This window comes from Salvelinus sp. IW2-2015, linkage group LG10 (genome assembly GCF_002910315.2).
Source record: "Salvelinus sp. IW2-2015 linkage group LG10, ASM291031v2, whole genome shotgun sequence".
Classification (NCBI taxonomy): Eukaryota; Metazoa; Chordata; class Actinopteri; order Salmoniformes; family Salmonidae; genus Salvelinus; species Salvelinus sp. IW2-2015.
Genome location: NC_036850.1, coordinates 14,313,221 through 14,330,062, shown reverse-complemented (window position 1 = coordinate 14,330,062; position 16,842 = coordinate 14,313,221). Strand labels below are relative to the sequence as shown.

The following is a 16,842-nucleotide window of genomic DNA, read 5'->3' as shown; positions in this document are numbered from 1 at the left end:
GTCGGAAGTTTACATACACCTTAGGCAAATACATTTAAACTCAGTTTTTCACAATTCCTGACATTTTAATGAGCCCTAGGACAATGCCTCGGGACTACCTGGCATGATGACTCCTTGCTGTCCCCAGTCCACCTGGCCGTGCTGCTGCTCCAGTTTCAACTGTTCTGCCTGCGGCTATGGAACCCTGACCTGTTCACCGGACGTGCTACCTGTCCCAGACCTGCTGTTTTCAACTCTCTAGAGACAGCAGGAGCGGTAGAGATACTCTCAATGATCGGCTATGAAAAGCCAACTGACATTTACTCCTGAGGTGCTGACTTGTTGCACCCTCGACAACTACTGTGATTATTATTATTTGACCATGCTGGTCATTTATGAACATTTGAACATCTTGGCCATGTTCTGTTATAATCTCCACCCGGCACAGGCAGAAGAGGACTGGCCACCCCTCATAGCCACCCCTCATTTCCTAGCCACCATGCTTCTACACCTGCATTGCTTGCTGTTCAGGGTTTTAGGCTGGGTTTCTGTACAGCACTTTGATATATCATCTGATGTAAGACGGGCTATATACATACATTTAATTTGATTAATCCTAGTAAAAATGCCCTGTCTTAGGTCAGTTAGGATCACCACTTTATTTTAAGAATGTGAAATGTCAGAATAATAGTAGAGAGAATGATTTATTTCAGCTTTTATTTCTTTCATCACATTCCCAGTGGGTCAGAAGTTTACATACACTCAATTAGTATCTGGTAGTACTGCCTTTAAGTTGTTTGACTTGGGTCAAACGTTTCGGGTAGCCATCCACAAGCTTCCCACAATAAGTTGGCTGAATTTTGGCCCATTCCTCCTGACAGAGCTAGTGTAACTGAGTCAGGTTTGTAGACCTCCTTGCTCGCACACGTTTTTTCAATTCTGCCCAAACATTTTCTATGGGATTGAGATCAGGGCTTTCTGATGGCCACTCCAATACCTTGACTTTGTTGTCCTTAAGCCATTTTGCCACATCTTTGGAAGTATGCTTGGGGTCATTGTCCATTTGGAAGACCCATTTGCGACCAAGCTTTAACTTCCTGACTGATGTCTTGATGTTGCTTCAATATATCCACATAATTGTCCTGCCTCATGATGCCATCTATTTTGTGAAGTGCACCAGTCCCTCCTGCAGCAAAGCACCCCCACAACATGATGCTGCCACCCCCGTGCTTCACGGTTGGGATGGTGTTCTTCGGCTTGCAAACCTCCCCCTTTTTCCTCCAAACATAATGATGGTCATTATGGCCAAACAGTTCTATTTTTGCTTCATCTGACCAGAGGACATTTCTCCAAAAACTACGATCTTTGTCCCCATGTGCAGTTGCAAACCGTAGTCTGGCTTTTTTTATGGTGGTTTTGGAGCAGTGGCTTCTTCCTTGCTGAGCGGCCTTTCAAGTTATGTCGATATAGGACTTGTTTTACTGTGGATATAGATACTTTTGTACCTGTTTCCTCCAGCATCTTCACAAGGTCCTTTGCTGTTGTTCTGGGATTGATTTGTACTTTTCACACCAAAGTACGTTCATCTCTAGAAGACAGAACTCGTCTCCTTCCTGAGCGGTATGACGGCTGCGTGGTCCCATGGTGTTTATACTTGCATACTATTGTTTGTACAGATGAACGTGGTACCTTCAGGCGTTTGGAAATTGATCCCAAGGATGAACCAGACTTGTGGAGGTCTACAATTTTTTTCTGAGGTCTTGGCTGATTTCATTTGATTTTCCCATGATGTCAAGCAGAGGCACTGAGTTTGAAGGTAGGCCTTGAAATACATCCACAGGTACACCTCCACTTGACTCAAATGATGTCAATTAGTCTACCAGAATCTTCTAAAGCCATGACATCATTTTCTGCAATTTTCCAAGCTGTTTAAAGGCACAGTCAACTTAGTGTATGTAAACTTCTGACCCACTGGAATTGTGATGCAGTGAATTGTAAGTGAAATAATCTGTCTGTAAACAATTGTTGGAAAAATTACTTGTCATGCTGTCACGCCCTGACCTTAGAGATCCTTCTTATGTCTCTATTTGGTTTGGTCAGGGTGTGATTTGGGGTGGGCATTCTATGTTCTGTTTTCTAGGTTTGTGTATTTCTATATTTTGGCAGGGTATGGTTCTCAATCAGGGACAGCTGTCCATCGTTGTCTCTGATTGGGTATCATACTTAGGCAGCCTTTTTCCCTTGTCATTGTGGGAAGTTAACTTTGTTTGTGGCACATAGCGCTTAAGCTTCCCGGTTGTTTTGTATTGTTTTTGTCGGCATCATTTCTAATAAAAAGGAATATGTACGCTCACCTGCGCTTTGGTCTTCCTTCAACGACGGCCGTGACACATGCACAAAGTAGATGTCCTAACCAACTTGCCAAAACTATAGTTTGTTAACAAGAAATTTGTGGAGTGGTTGAAAAACGAGTTGTAATGACTCCAACCTAAGTGTATATGTAAACTTCTGGCTTCACCTGTATATACGGTGCATTCGGGAAGTATTCAGTATTCAATAATTTTTTCCCTCATCAATCTACACACAATACCCCATAATGACAAAGCAAAAACAGGTTTTTAGAAATTGTTGTAAAACAGAAATACCTTATTTACATACGTTTTTCAAACCCTTTGCTATGAGTCTCGAAATTGAGCTCAGGTGCATCCTGTTTCCATTGATTATCCTTGAGATGTTTCTACAACTTGATTGGAGTCCACCTGTGGTAAATTAAATTAATTGGACATGATTTGGAAAGGCACAAACCTGTCTATATAAGATCCCACAGTGCATGTCAGAGCAAAAACCAAGCCATGAGGTCGAAGGAATTGTCCTTAGAGCTCAGAGACAGGATTGTGTTGGCACAGATTTGGGAAGGATAACACTTTTTTTTTAAGCATTGAAGGTCCCCAACAACAGCAGTAGCCTCCATCATTTTTAAATGGAAGAAGTTTGGGATCACCAAGACTCTTCCTAGAGCTGGCCGCCAGGCCAAACTGGGCAATCGGGGGAGAAGGGCCTTGGTCAAGGAGGTGACCAAGAACCCGATGTTCCTCCGGAGATGGGAGAACCTTCCAGAAGGACAGCCATCTCTGCAGCACTCCACCAATCAGGCTTTTATTGTAGAGTGGCCAGATGGAAGCCACTCCTCAGTAAAATGCACGACAGCTCGCTTGGCGTTTGTCAAGAGGCACCTAAAGGACTCTGACCCTGACCATGAGAAACAAAATTCTCTGGTCTGATGTTAGATTGAACTCTGGCCTGAATGCCAAGTGTCACGTCTGGAGGAAACCTGGCACCATCCCTACGGTGAAGCATTGTGGTGGCAGCATCATGCTGTGGGTATGTTTTGTCAGCGGCAGGGACTGGGAGACTAGTCAGGATCGAGGGAAAGATGAACGGAGCAAAGTAGAGATCCTTGATGAAAACCTGCTCAGGATCTCAGACTGGGGGCAAAGGTTCACCTTCCAACAGGACAACGACCCTAAGCACACAGCCAAGACAACACAGGAGTGGCTTCAGGACAAGTCTCTGAATATCCTTGAGTGGCCCAGCCAGAGCCCAGACTTGAACCCGATAGAACATCTTTGTAGAGACCTAAAAATAGCTGTGCAGCAAAGCTCCCCATCCAACCTGACAGAGCTTGAGAGGATCTGCAGAGAAGAATGGGAGAAACTCCCCAAATACAGGTGTGCCAAGCTTGTAGCGTCATACCCAAGAAGACTCAAGGCTGTAATCCCTGCCAAAGGTGCTTCTACATTGTACTGAGTAAAGGGTCTGAATACCTATGTGATATTTCCGTTTTCTTTTTATACATTTGCAAAAATGTATAAAAAGCTGTTTTTGCTTTGTCATTATGGGGTATTGTATGTAGATCAATTTTAGAATAAGGCTGTAATGTGGAAAAAGTCAAGGGGTCTGAATACTTTCTGAATGTACTGTATGTATATATTCTTTATTGTAGTCTCGAGAGTACAGAATATTTATCATACTTACGTTGGTGCGGCTGGCTCATCATCTTCGTCACAAGGGGAGAGAAGAGGGGAAAGAGCACAAAAACAGTGGAATATTAGACAACATGGTCGTTCCTCAGAAGTGTCCAACACACTGCTCCCATATTTTCTTTCAAATGTTGATGTTGTCATCTTAACTGTAATTAAATATCAAATTGATTCAATTAAATGATTGTTACATGACTGTAGCAGTTTAAAAGTTAGTCACATCACGTCAGTGTGAAGTATTCCAAATTTGCAACTGATGTTAACATTTTCAATGTTCCGGTTTTCTTCAAGTTCCCTTGTGGATCCCGCGGTGTGGGTCTTTTGCATGGGTTGTTCCCAAGTTCCAGTTGTCATTAAAGAATACCGAAGTTCTAGGAATAAAGTGAACTTTTTGAAGTCTCCAGGTCTGCATTTTTTATTTGACTGAGTCTGACAATAAAAGCTCTGAGTTGTGAAAGCAGGCTTTATGTGTACATGAATGAGCAAAGAAATATGTTTTAGTATAATAACGTTTTTAGTGTAGAGTTGAATTACACAGCAGCATGCAGTAGCAGTGGACATCATCGCACATTAGTGATTAGCTAGTTAGTTCAGATAACCACTCTTTCAAGGTGCCACAGTGGCATGTTTTTGACCACACACGAGAAAGAATGGGTCAGTAGGTCAGTATAGTATGCATGGAGAGTGAAAGTGTGTTCAGTAGCATGCAACCAGAGATCTGGGGCACGTAACCATTTCAGAGTAGAAGAGCTGATGTAGGATCAGTTGAGCCTTTTAGATCATAATCCGTAAGATTATATAGAGAGGGGGGACCTGATCCTAGATCAGCACTAAACTATGAGACGCTTTATGAATACGGGCCCAGAAAGCAGCAGCATGCCATTGGCAGTTAAATGGGGGTATGGTGGTCACAATGTGAGACGGGACAGCATGGCTGCCTGTGAGACAGTCTTGGGGACAGAGGGGGCACATCTGTTTGTGCATCTGAGTTCACTCACAACTAGCCCCTGGGTGCAGAGTTATCCAGTCGGGCAAAGATAATGTTTAGAATATGTGATTCAAGTCATGAAATTGCAAACAAACAAAAACCCTGACTTTTACAGTGTGGAGAATATTAAGAGTATAGCCAAGGTAAGATCAATGTATTCAGCAAGTTTTTCTTGTATGCCAATGGTTTGATATGCTCTCCATTACATTTTTACAGTTTAGTCATTTAGCAGACGCGCTTATCCAGAGTGACTTTTCACCTAGTCTACTCAGGGATTCGAACCAGCGACCTTTTGGTTAACGGCTCCACGCTCTTAAACGCTAGGCTACCTGCCGTCCTACATTTTGCATAATGTAATTTTTCCTGGTTGTTCCCTAATGATCCCACACAGTAAAATAAAGTGGAACCCTCACAACAGGTTCTTTAAAAATGTATTGGCTCTCCAAAAAACATCAACCTTTGCTTTGGATCACTTGGCAGTGCATTATCAGTGTTGATACACAATTTAGCCATCATGAAGACAGAATTCATAATGTACACCTACATATAACAAAGCTCTTGGGGATAGAGGATACTAAAAGGAGATTTCAGAGCTGGCTATTTGCACAAGTGATGCAGTGTTCTGCATCTCTGATTCGCTTGATATGACCATGGCAGATAATCTACCTTCATCTACTTGTTGGGGGGCAAACAAAATATCACGCTGTTGCCAACCTCTGTTCTACACCAAAGCAAGTTTTTTTCTCTCTCCCCCTCCTCCAGTACATAAACCCTTGCCAAACTAGAGGCCTTGCCTACGGGTGCAGGAGATTGGTTGGTGTTTGTCAAAGCACTACACTGTCTTCACACTGTACACAAAGCCAATGCTTACTTTATTGATGAATTTACATACTTTCTGTTTAATAGTGTACAGCAGTGTAACAATATTTAACGCTGAAACCATCATGGGAAGGATTATACAGTGCATACACAATTCAGACTTCAGAAATAGGAGTATGCATAATTTATCTTTTTAATCTACCCAGTCTTTATTTCATTTTATTTTTTATAATAGCATCTACAGTATATCAGTGCTTTGGGGAACCTAGAGTGCATACTATCTCTCCTCGTGTGTGGGGCGGTTTGAGTGATTTAACACTCCTATATAAGACAAGTGAAGAAGACTGGTATAAAAAGTATACAGCTATAAACATAGCAGTGCATTTCAGTAGGCTGATAGCAATATATGTTTTAAACATCAGAGACCACCACCTATACAGGAGAAAATATGTCAAACTGCGTTGGCCCCGCTTAATGGAAATGAATACGAAATGGAATAAATACATATTTTCAACATATATATTGTCTATACAAAGACGCCAAACAACTTGTAGTCAAATAATCTGATAAACGGGTGTTGACATGGTGGTCTGGATGGACTGTAGTAGAAACGGATCAAATAAATAAAAAAAGTCTCTGAAAACATGCAAGATCTCTCACTTACCAACCGTTTAGATAATGATGCCATTTGGAGAGAGGGGGAAAGAAGTCAGTAACCAATTAATTCATATCTTGCTGATATCCTGAATAAAGTTGATCGAACCATAGGCGTGTGAAGCATCAACGGCCTTTTTGGCTTTGACTACACTCAAATGCTTAAGCCTTTGTTTGACTTTGACACTTTTAAATCGAGCTTTAACAGTTTATATTATTGTATGTTATCAAGTGGTTTTGTTATTAGAACAGATATTACTTTTCAAAAGTAGTAAATAGTTACTAGTTACCAACGTAGGCAACTTTGAGAATAACTTACCTGTGGATGTGACGGGCTTTGATTGGAGCAGGGTAACAGGTATTTTCGATTCTCTACTTTAAGCCCTCAGCCATAGGTAGAACTTGTAGGACAAAGCCAAAATAACACATCAAACTTCCCCTGATTCCCTGTCTCAAATTATTGTCAATGAAATGAATTGATCAGTTCTCCAGATGGGTGATAAAATGGTCCCTGGTTATCATCATTAGCGAGACCGCAACGGCACTTCAACTCTTTCATTTAAAAGGTTAGCTGTGGACCCCCTCCTGGTTTACTAATGTGGAGCATCTCTAAAGGTCATATTATTATGCAGCTAATGTGTGGCGCTGCGCTGTGTGACAGCCAGCGGTGTCTCTGTCTCCCTTCTCAGTACTGACGGAGCATCCAGGGAGCGTGTCCCCCGACAGAGGTCAATTATTCACAGTGGGTATACGCTGCTACTGCTAACACAGCAGAGTCAGCGTCATGAATATTCAGCACCGTGTCTATAGCCTCCGCAACATGTTCACTTGGTAACAGTGTAATACATGTGTGTGGTGATGGTAGAGGAACCCTGTTTGAATTGGTTCTTGATGGCTGTTGAACTTCTAGACGAGTGCAGCCCCATAATCAGATATTTGAATCATTGTTTAACTGGAGTGAGAATGTCTTTGTATTGTTCTAGGAGCAGCAGCCTATTTACTGGTTCATAATTCCCTCTTCCTCCCTGATTTTACCCCATGGCCACAAGCACTGCTTGAATCAGTACATACTCCCCTGCCGCTGTTAGCATGTTGGTCTCTTTCAGGTGAGATCGAGAACCCTTTTACATACTGTACAGTCATTTCAATGACAGCATCCAGTAACGCTGACCAGTATAATCATCAAACAGGCCTGACGATGACAACATGGCGAGAGGTTGTCTGTCTCCCCAAAGAGATGCAATATAATACTATATTTAATGTTGTCTTACCGTCCAACACATCGTCTGGCCTCTTGCGTTTTTCATACACTACGATGATGACCACCAGGATGATGATCTCCGCTAGCACCCCCAGGAAGGGCCAGAGGGGTGCCAGGTGGCTGCGCACCCGTAGGATGGACGACATGGACTTGGTGCCGATGTGGTTGGTAGCGTTGCACTGGTATTCACCAGGGTCCGAGGTGCGGTTCAGGTTGACGATGTTCAGCTCTGTGTAGTTGTCTTTGTTGGTGATGAAGAAGCGGCCAGAGGAGTTATCGATTTCCTAGAGGAGGGTAAATTAGCATATCAGTGATTTATATGTTACAGACAATTTTACGATCACATTCCAGACAGTGATCACAGTAGTTTAGCACAGCGGTTCCCAAACTAGGGTCCATGCGGGGTCACCTGATATGAAAATGGGGTTGAGGGAGAATAAAAAAATACTGAAAAAAATGTACCAAAAAATATATGTATATTATAATATCATCTTTGTATCTCAAAATCATTGTAATGTGGTTAACCTTAATCTAAATGAAAAAGATAAAAATCTAGAATTCAACCAGAGAGCCCCTTAGATCATGGGAAAAGGCTGCACTTGACCGTTGCACTTGAATCATTCCCACGGTGAATGACTAGGCCCGCTATGCTATGAAACCACACACTATTGCAGAGACTTTGATATTACTGGCCGCAATTGATAAGGTGAAAACAATGTGTGGGGAGGCAGAGGCACAGAAACTCACATCAATACCTTTGTCAGATAACACTGCTAAAGAATTTATGCTTTTGCTGGCCATTAAGAGAATACTGACTGAACAACTCAAACTCCCCAGCTAATGCTCTCTAAATGGACGCTAGCTGTGAGGGCCGAGATGGCCATGCATGAGTTTTGTTCGCTATACACGTCAGGGGATGCTATTCACAAGGACATATTGTTCTGTCTCACGATTTCCGAGCATGAAACAGCACAGCTGCTTGGCTATATTGACGAAAAACAGATTCCATGGGATCGAATGGTGGGCTTTTGCACAGATGGGGCTCCATCTATGGCGGGACGGAGGGCAGACCAATGCACTCTAGTTATGAATGTGTCTCCCTCTGCCATATGGACTCATTGTATGATTCACCGAGAGCAACCGGCGGCAAAAGAGCTGAGCACAGAACTCTGAGATATAATGCAGCAGGTAACTTTGATTGTAAACCATACTGAACAAACATATAAACACAACATTCAACAATTTCAACAATTTGACTGAGTAATAGTTCATATAAGGAAATCAGTCAATTGAATCTATGGATTTCACATGACTAGGCAGGGGTGCAGCCATGGGTGGGCATAGGCTTTGCAAGGGCCGTGGCTTTTGTGGAGCGATAGGTAACGATGCTACGTGGGAGGCAGTTGTTGATGTGTGCAAAGGGTCTCTGGTTCAAGCCCAGGTAGGGGCGAGGAGAGGGACGGAAGCAACACTGTTACTGTACATCAGCATGTCAATTGTACGCTCCCTCAAAACATGAGACATCTGTGGCATGTTGTGTGACAAAACTGCACATTTGAGTGGCCTTTTATTGTCCCCAGCATAAGGTGCACCTGTGTAATGATCATGTAGTTTAATCAACTTATTGATATGCCACACCTGTCAGGTGGATGGATTATGTATTTGAGAGAAATACGCGTTTGGGGGTATGGACATTTTCTGGGGTCTTTTATTTCAGCTCATGAAACATGGGACCAACACTTTACATGTTGCATTTATATTTTTGTTCAGTATACATCAAACCACATCCACTGCGCGCACATCTGTTCGCTAAACTATGTGGAGATATGGGATCAGAGCATGACAGGGTTCTATTTCACACGAGGCTTGGTGGTTGAACTTTTTTTTTTACATTGAGAGAGGAACAGTTGTCATTCACAACAAAAAAACAGACTTGGTTGACTTTATGTGTAATGAAAAGAAAATGTGTCTCCTTGCCTATGTAACAGACATATTTGGGAAACTGACCAAACTGAATGCAGGGGAAATACAAAATCCTTCTACAGATGAGTGACCGAATCAGTGGATTCAGAGGAAAGAATTCTTATTGGAGAGAGAGTCTTTCAAACACAAACTATGCCCCCTTCCCTTCGCTGTGCATGTGTCTAACAGAAAACAGCATTAGTAAGTGTCCCACATGAGTGATGACTACTCACCTCCAACGCTTGGTAGAGCACTTTCGGACCTACTTCCTAATCCGTTTGACTGTGATTCTGGCTCAGTTGACATGCCGGTGTGAAATCAAACAGCTGATCGAGCTGTCATGTGACCGAATGCATTCACGGTCACTAAGGAGGAGTTTTGGTTCCTTACTCAAAGGGAATAATACTTCCGACTTCAGTGAGTTCAAGACAACTGGGAATTCGGGGGGAAAAACGAGCGCCGACTGGGAAAAATTATTTTGAACGGTCATCCAACTCAGAATTCCAACTCGGGAACTCGGGCCTCTTTCTTGAGCTCCGACTTTCCGACCTGAAGATCACTGACGTCATGATTTGACCTCGTATTTTTCAGAGTTCCCAGTTGTTTTGAAAGCACCATCAGTGCTCTCGTCTGCATTAAAACCAAATATCGATCCAGTTTGGATGTGACAGCAGAGATGAGGTGCGCACTGTCGACCACGCCCCTGACTTTGAGAAGCTCCGACACAACATTCATCAAGCACACCCATCTCATTAGTGGTGTTGAGATAAGATACATTATGTTTAGACTAATTTGCAATTGATTGTCATAGCCCCACATTAAAAGTATGTGTCTTCTCAACTCACCATCAATCAGAACTACTGTTGAAAGTTTTTCAATTGACTGCCAAAGCCCCAAATAAAAAAGTCAACATTGGCTGTTAATAACATAATTATTTTCACATGGTTGGGATCGCGAACATTTTCAGATATCAAAATGGGGTCGTGGGCTAAGAAAGTTTGGGAACCCCTGATCTAGCATGAGTTATATAGAGTCAAGGAAGAGGACACGTACCATGTAGTTTGAGCCATCCAGTTTACGCCATGTCCAGATGGGAAAGGGGTAGCCCACAGACTTACAGTACAACAGAGCACTCTGCCCCTCGTTCTTATTGTCACTGCGCTTGTGGCCCGTGATCTCAGGTGCCGCTAAAACAAGGGGAAAAGGGAGTGAAATGCATTTGAATAAAAATTCTAACATTTTATGCAAGACGTTCTATGTTTGTGTCAAAGGTGTTCCTCATCGGCTTCTCTAAATAACAAGACGTCAGAATATAGTTAAGTCTGTTGGGACCGATTTTGATTATGGTAACTAACATTAAGATGTACATGAAAGTGATGGTAAATTAAGAAAGGATTTGGGGAATTGTTCCATGATTTAGCTGTGAGGCACTGACTTCCCTGGAGATGGACGAACACTGGAATCAATGCTTTATCACCACAGTGATCGAGGCAGGGACACATTTAGCTGCTTTAGTCAATTTCCAAGTTTCTTTAAAAGGTAGATCTCATGGTTTGCTGTGGCTTACTTCCAAGTCTGCCCTTTGAAGGAGTAGGCTTACATATCTTGCAGAGTTTCAGTTCATAGTCAACGAATGACTGAGACTTTCTCAAAGGTGAGATTCTCCAACCCAGCGACACCCTGGGTTTTCAGACAGAATCCTCTGTTTAACTCGGCTCTGGAGCCGGGTGACAACTGCCACAGTCTTTTGCTAATCCTTGAAATTACGGTAATTCCTTCCATGCAATTAAGCAGGATCAGGGGAGAGGCTGGCCTGGTGCTGCAGCTTTTTCTGCAGCGCAGCGGAAGCCGTTGTCGTGGAGGATGATTGAGCAGCAGTGGCTTGAGCTCAAAGTGACATCATCCTTCCTACTGTAACTATGGTGCACACGTGCTCGCTGGCTAGTGGGGGAGGGGCCGCGTTTATCTCTGTCTTCGTTATCCCCAGCTCACTTCCACTGTGACTGACTGACAGCATGGAGACTGGCTGCCCTCTGAGGGGTGCCAAAACAGGCAGAAATCTTCCATTTCACACCCCCAGCAGCTTGTGTGATTACTGATCTACAGTGCTGCTGTGTGGATGTGTCTGTCTGCCTGTGTGTCAGAAATATATAGAGAAAGAGACAACTTCTGGTGGTCTATCTGGAAGAGGCGATTAGGCAGTCCGATTTCTATTTACTGTTTTTGATACCTCCCATCTCTCCACTGAATTTAAAGAGCATTTGAGCTCAAATGTGATGATCGTGTGGAGTGGAACTAACAAAGTTGCATTATTTTACAGAGAACGCATAGAGCCCCGAGTTGATTATCCCTTGCATACCATGGCTATAATTTAACACATTTACCGCTAGAAATGTGTTTAATTTGCAGGTAGAAATGTGTTCAACATCCACTGAAGCAGCTAGCAAGTTTACTAACCAAACCATCAGTCCTAGCTAACTATTATGAAAATCGAATTAAACGATGCCAATAATGTTTTCAATTCGACTTTTGCTTTCAAAAGCAGCTCAAACATAGAACATGGAAGAACTATAGCCGTTGAATTCTACTCTGCTGATATACTGTACTTTATAGAGAAATAATGCATGCTCTAGAATGCCCTTCAAGCCAATCAGAAACAAGTATTCAACAATGTCATGGTATAAAGAATTATATGACACATTATCCTGTGGGCCTGTACTGTGCGTTTGACAAAAAATAGGAATTTGAAAGAAATCTAGATCTGCAAAATTCATCATTGATTTGATTCAATCAACAGGGCGTGTGGAATTATCTCTTTAAAAAATGTGTAGATAGCACACAACAAAATCGGATATATAAAAATACGAAGGATAATTGGGATGCGCAAAATATGCATGCTCAGGACAGCAGCTTACTGTATCATCGTGGACAACAAAGTCCTGCCATTACAAATGGCTGGGAGCGGATTCTGAACCTTAATCCCACACCACCATCACACAAGCCTCCATCTGTTGCCTTGCTCTGAGCTGAGAGCTGGAGAGATGGGAGCGCCAAGGACACTGCAGCCGGAGAGAGCTGGGGGGGAGCTCAGAGCTCAGCTGCCAGGAGCATAGAGCACACAGGCTCGGCCCCTCTACCATGCTTAATGTATGGGACCTGGTGGTACGACCGAGTATGGGTTTAATGGTATGGGACTCAGTGCCCTTGTATAAGGCAGGGCAAGACTAATTGGATGCAGTTGGTCACAACTATCATGTATTTCTGCTTAGAATGATCATTCTCTGTAGCTTTTATTGAGTCTATTCCTCAATCGGTCCTTAACTGTAACAATTAACAGGAAAGCCTGCAAATGTATCTAAATCTATCTCAAAAACTATTGTCGTGTCCATGCTTCCTCCAAACCAAGACATTAGCATCCCAAATACGACTAACAGCGTCTGTCAACAATTCAGTTAATACTCCCAGACAGTAAACAATAATTTTGAGAGGCAGTGCTGCCATGGTGTTTGTATGTCCAGGAAACGGTGTGTTGTACAGGCTCTAACAGCCAGGGGTAGCAAGCCTCCCTGCCTGCCTGCCTCCCTTCACACGGCCTTAGGGTCAGGACGCTGAGGTTTGATTGGAGATGAGGCCTGTCATCTCTCAGGCTGGAGGAAGCAGCAGAGCTGCAGAGCATACACGGTCATCACACGCGTTACGCAACCAACCACGCAGGCAGCTAGCGCTTAATACAGCCACGGCAGGCATAACAGTCAATGGCAAGCTCACTATGCACAACCATAGCAATGTCACAGCAAATTGGCTTAACACTGTACGTGTAGGCAAGCTTCTCTAGAACAGGGTTTTGCAAGTCCTTTCTCACCCAGAGGAAAATCCCTTATTCCACTTCAAGGGTGAGCTGTCAACTTCTATCTCGCTATGGTTTTAGTTTTTCTATAAGCGTCTTTCACGTCAATGAATGATCCTAACAATTATGAATATGTGCTTTCAAATGTGAACGATGTTATCCAACATATACGGTACAGAATAAGCCACATTATTTGACACGTTACCACTAATTATCGTCATGGTTACCCTTAAAAATATAACAAACACAACACAAATACGATACCCTTGGTCCTGCGCCAATTATATGTGGTAACTGGTGCAAAATGACTGACAATCTTAATAATAATCTGGCTAATAAAAATAAATCAAGTAAATCACTGTTGACCAGTGTCTACAGAGGAGACAGTAGCCTGAAGGAAGGCGTGTCTGTGTGAATCGAGTGTACAGAGAGAGCCTAGAAGACAGGACTCTGTCCCTCCCTTCAGCTGGCCTGTCCTGCCCTGTCCTCTCAATGAGTGACAGCAGCCTCCAGAGGCCAGCCTGTCAACACCAAAACACATCACCGGACCATCATCTCAACGTCTGTCACTGGAAGGGGATCTGTTCACAGGAAGTAGCTCTAGATTGTGTTATCCATCAGATCCCTCATAGGAGAACTGTATCTCTCTCTTAGGTATGGCAGAGGGTCAAATGAAAGTGACAGTATTGATTAATTATAAAAATCAACAGAGTATCTGTCATTTGTTTATACCGTGAGTGAGATCAGGTGGTCGGAGAGTCTTACCTTTTACCTCAATAGTGGCGTTGGCGTTGGGAGCCATTTCAAACGTGTAAACACACATGTACTCCCCTGCGTCGTCTGACCTTGGTTTTTTGATTCTGCAACAAACCACAAAATATCAGTTACTCCGTAACTTGAGCTCAGTCAAAAATAACATTTTCTCTAATTCTGTTGTCTATCACTGTACATCACCCAATGATGCATCACCCAATGATGCATGTTGTGTGGAAGTCCTTAGCGTACATTGTTAGCACTGTGCTGTGTTTTAGGCAGCCAGGAAAGAGGAGAGGTTAGGTCGGGCTGTCTGTTCTGGGGTCAGCCATTAGTAGAGTACTGAGATGTAATGTGACAGGAAAGGAGCTGCCCAGCGGTCTCCTCATGTAGCCGTCCGCGCCTGGCTGGGGAGAATCTGGGAGATGTCTATGGGGGTGTTGTGCAGTACAGGGGCTGGTTGCTCTGCTCTAAGCTCAGAGGCTGCTCTGATGGCTATGCCCTGCGAGGGATGGAGCTGCCCAACAACTGTTTTCACTAAAGGACTTGGCAACATGGCTCTTATTTCCATCTCAGGGTGATTGGTCTTAGTGTTGATAGTCGGTGTGACAATTAGAAAGGCTTTTTGAATGCTCTAGTAAGAGAACTACAGAATAAGTAAGGACTCACATGTACTCTGTGTTCTTCTGCTCGTTCCGTGTGTCTGCGATCTCCACTCCGTTCTTCATCCAGAAGCTCTCTTGTTGGCCTTCGTGGGCGTTGGTCAGGTTACACCGCAGGGTGACAGGGGGCCCTTTGGTTTCCGAGGGCAGGATGATCTGATCTGACGCATTGATCTTGGGCTCTGAAACACACAGAGAGACAGCAACCCCTTATCATTGAACTGGGGTTCAACACTATAGCAGAACTGTAACTGTACTGACTATCCCCACACACAGACTGAGTGGGGGACATGCGTGGGAGTTGGGGCTGGAACAGAAGACAACACACATACATAAAGATAAACACAACATGGAGCTGCAGCAAAATAATTTCAACACTAAACCCTGTATCTGTCTTTGGTTCTGTTGTTACCGTACAATAGATGGACTTAAAAAAACTAACTTAAAATATTCTCACAAAATGAAGTCTGTAAATTATAATGATGATTCGTCTCAGACCTAGTACCTCTTGTTCCTGCTCCCATTTTGAGATGATAGATACTCATAAGGACACTACATTTACATTTTAGCAGCCGCTCTTATCCAGAGGAACTCACAGGTGCAAATAAGGCACATTGACAGATTTTTCAACTAGTCGTTTTAGGGATTTGGGTTACTGGCCCAACACGCTTACCCGCTAGACTACCTGGAGTTGTGGAAGTAATGATATTTAAGGTGATGACCAGCACCAAAGCATGTTTGGTTTGGAACCACTGGCTCTTGATAACTTCCTGAACCTAACTGTATTATCATTATGCCTAATTCATACAGTAGCACTCAATTTGATATTGATATTGACAGGTTCTTTAAACAGTACAAATTGATTCAGGAAGGCACTTGGATACGAAAAGAGTGATGTAACCTTGAAATTATCATGAGATTATACAAATATGAGGTTGAATGGTATAAAGGAAATTTGAACAACATACATGTTTTCAGTCCAATGACTGACTTCCAAATAACTGCTGTCCTGTCATTCAAACCAAAACAAGGAAGTGAATAAGGTATACTCTTCAGCAAACCTATCGGGTGGAAGAAAAAATCAATAGCTAAACAGAAGAGGACAAAGTATATAATCGTGGCAAACAAAAATGAGCTGAACAACAGCTTGACTACTGCTGCACTACACTATAACAACCACTAGCTCTTTACTAGTGTAATCATTTAGTGTATTTGTTAACAGAGCAACCAACCCAAGGGTCCATTTCTCAAGGACATAGAGGGAGGCTCAAGCAGGATGTGTCATCAGAGCGCGCAGGCAGGCAGCCTTGGGTAGTGAGGAAGCTCCCCTCACTCCCTCCCTCCCCCACGGCGGGCCAGCCTTGGCAACCACGCAACCCCGGTCTAGAGGGGGGAGGAGCATAATAATCTTACTATTGGCTGCTACTACAAACCTCCTAGTAGAGGAGGGGAGGGGAAGTCTCTGGGCCCTGGCTAGTGACTTATATTAGCATTCATGGCAGCACCTACTCCTGCAGTTCTGTATACCCAATAGCTCGAGGGAAATATCTCCCTATTGCTCTCCTTCTTTTTCTTTCCCCCTCTATCTCTCACTCTATTGCTCTCACTCTATTTCTCTCTCACTCTATTTCTCTCTCTCACTCTATTGCTCTCTCTCTCTCACTCCATTTCTCTCTCACTCTATTGCTCTCCCTCTCACTCCATTTCTCTCTCACTCTATTGCTCTCTATCTCTCACTCTATTGCTCTCTCACTCTATTGCTCTCTCTCTCTCACGGTAGCATGCAACTAGATGAAGAGATGAGAGCAATATAGTGAGAGAGAGAGCAATAGAGTGAGAGAGGGGGCAATAGAGTGAGAGAGAGAGATAGCAATAGA

The 16,842-nt window shown here is 43.2% G+C and overlaps 1 protein-coding gene across 2 annotated transcripts in view; it reads right to left on the bottom strand.

Annotated features, from left to right (window-relative positions):
* The window catches only part of nptnb (neuroplastin b), a 38,234-nt gene that overhangs the window by 2,308 nt on the left and 19,084 nt on the right, over positions 1-16,842 (bottom strand). For both annotated transcript variants that reach the window (XM_023995395.2, XM_023995397.2), the window contains 5 exons: positions 14,973-15,147; positions 14,316-14,410; positions 10,757-10,890; positions 7,752-8,025; positions 4,015-4,036 (listed from right to left, as the gene is read on the bottom strand). In XM_023995395.2, the coding sequence (XP_023851163.1) occupies positions 4,015-4,036; positions 7,752-8,025; positions 10,757-10,890; positions 14,316-14,410; positions 14,973-15,147 (700 nt within the window). The remainder of the gene's footprint in view (positions 1-4,014; positions 4,037-7,751; positions 8,026-10,756; positions 10,891-14,315; positions 14,411-14,972; positions 15,148-16,842) is intronic.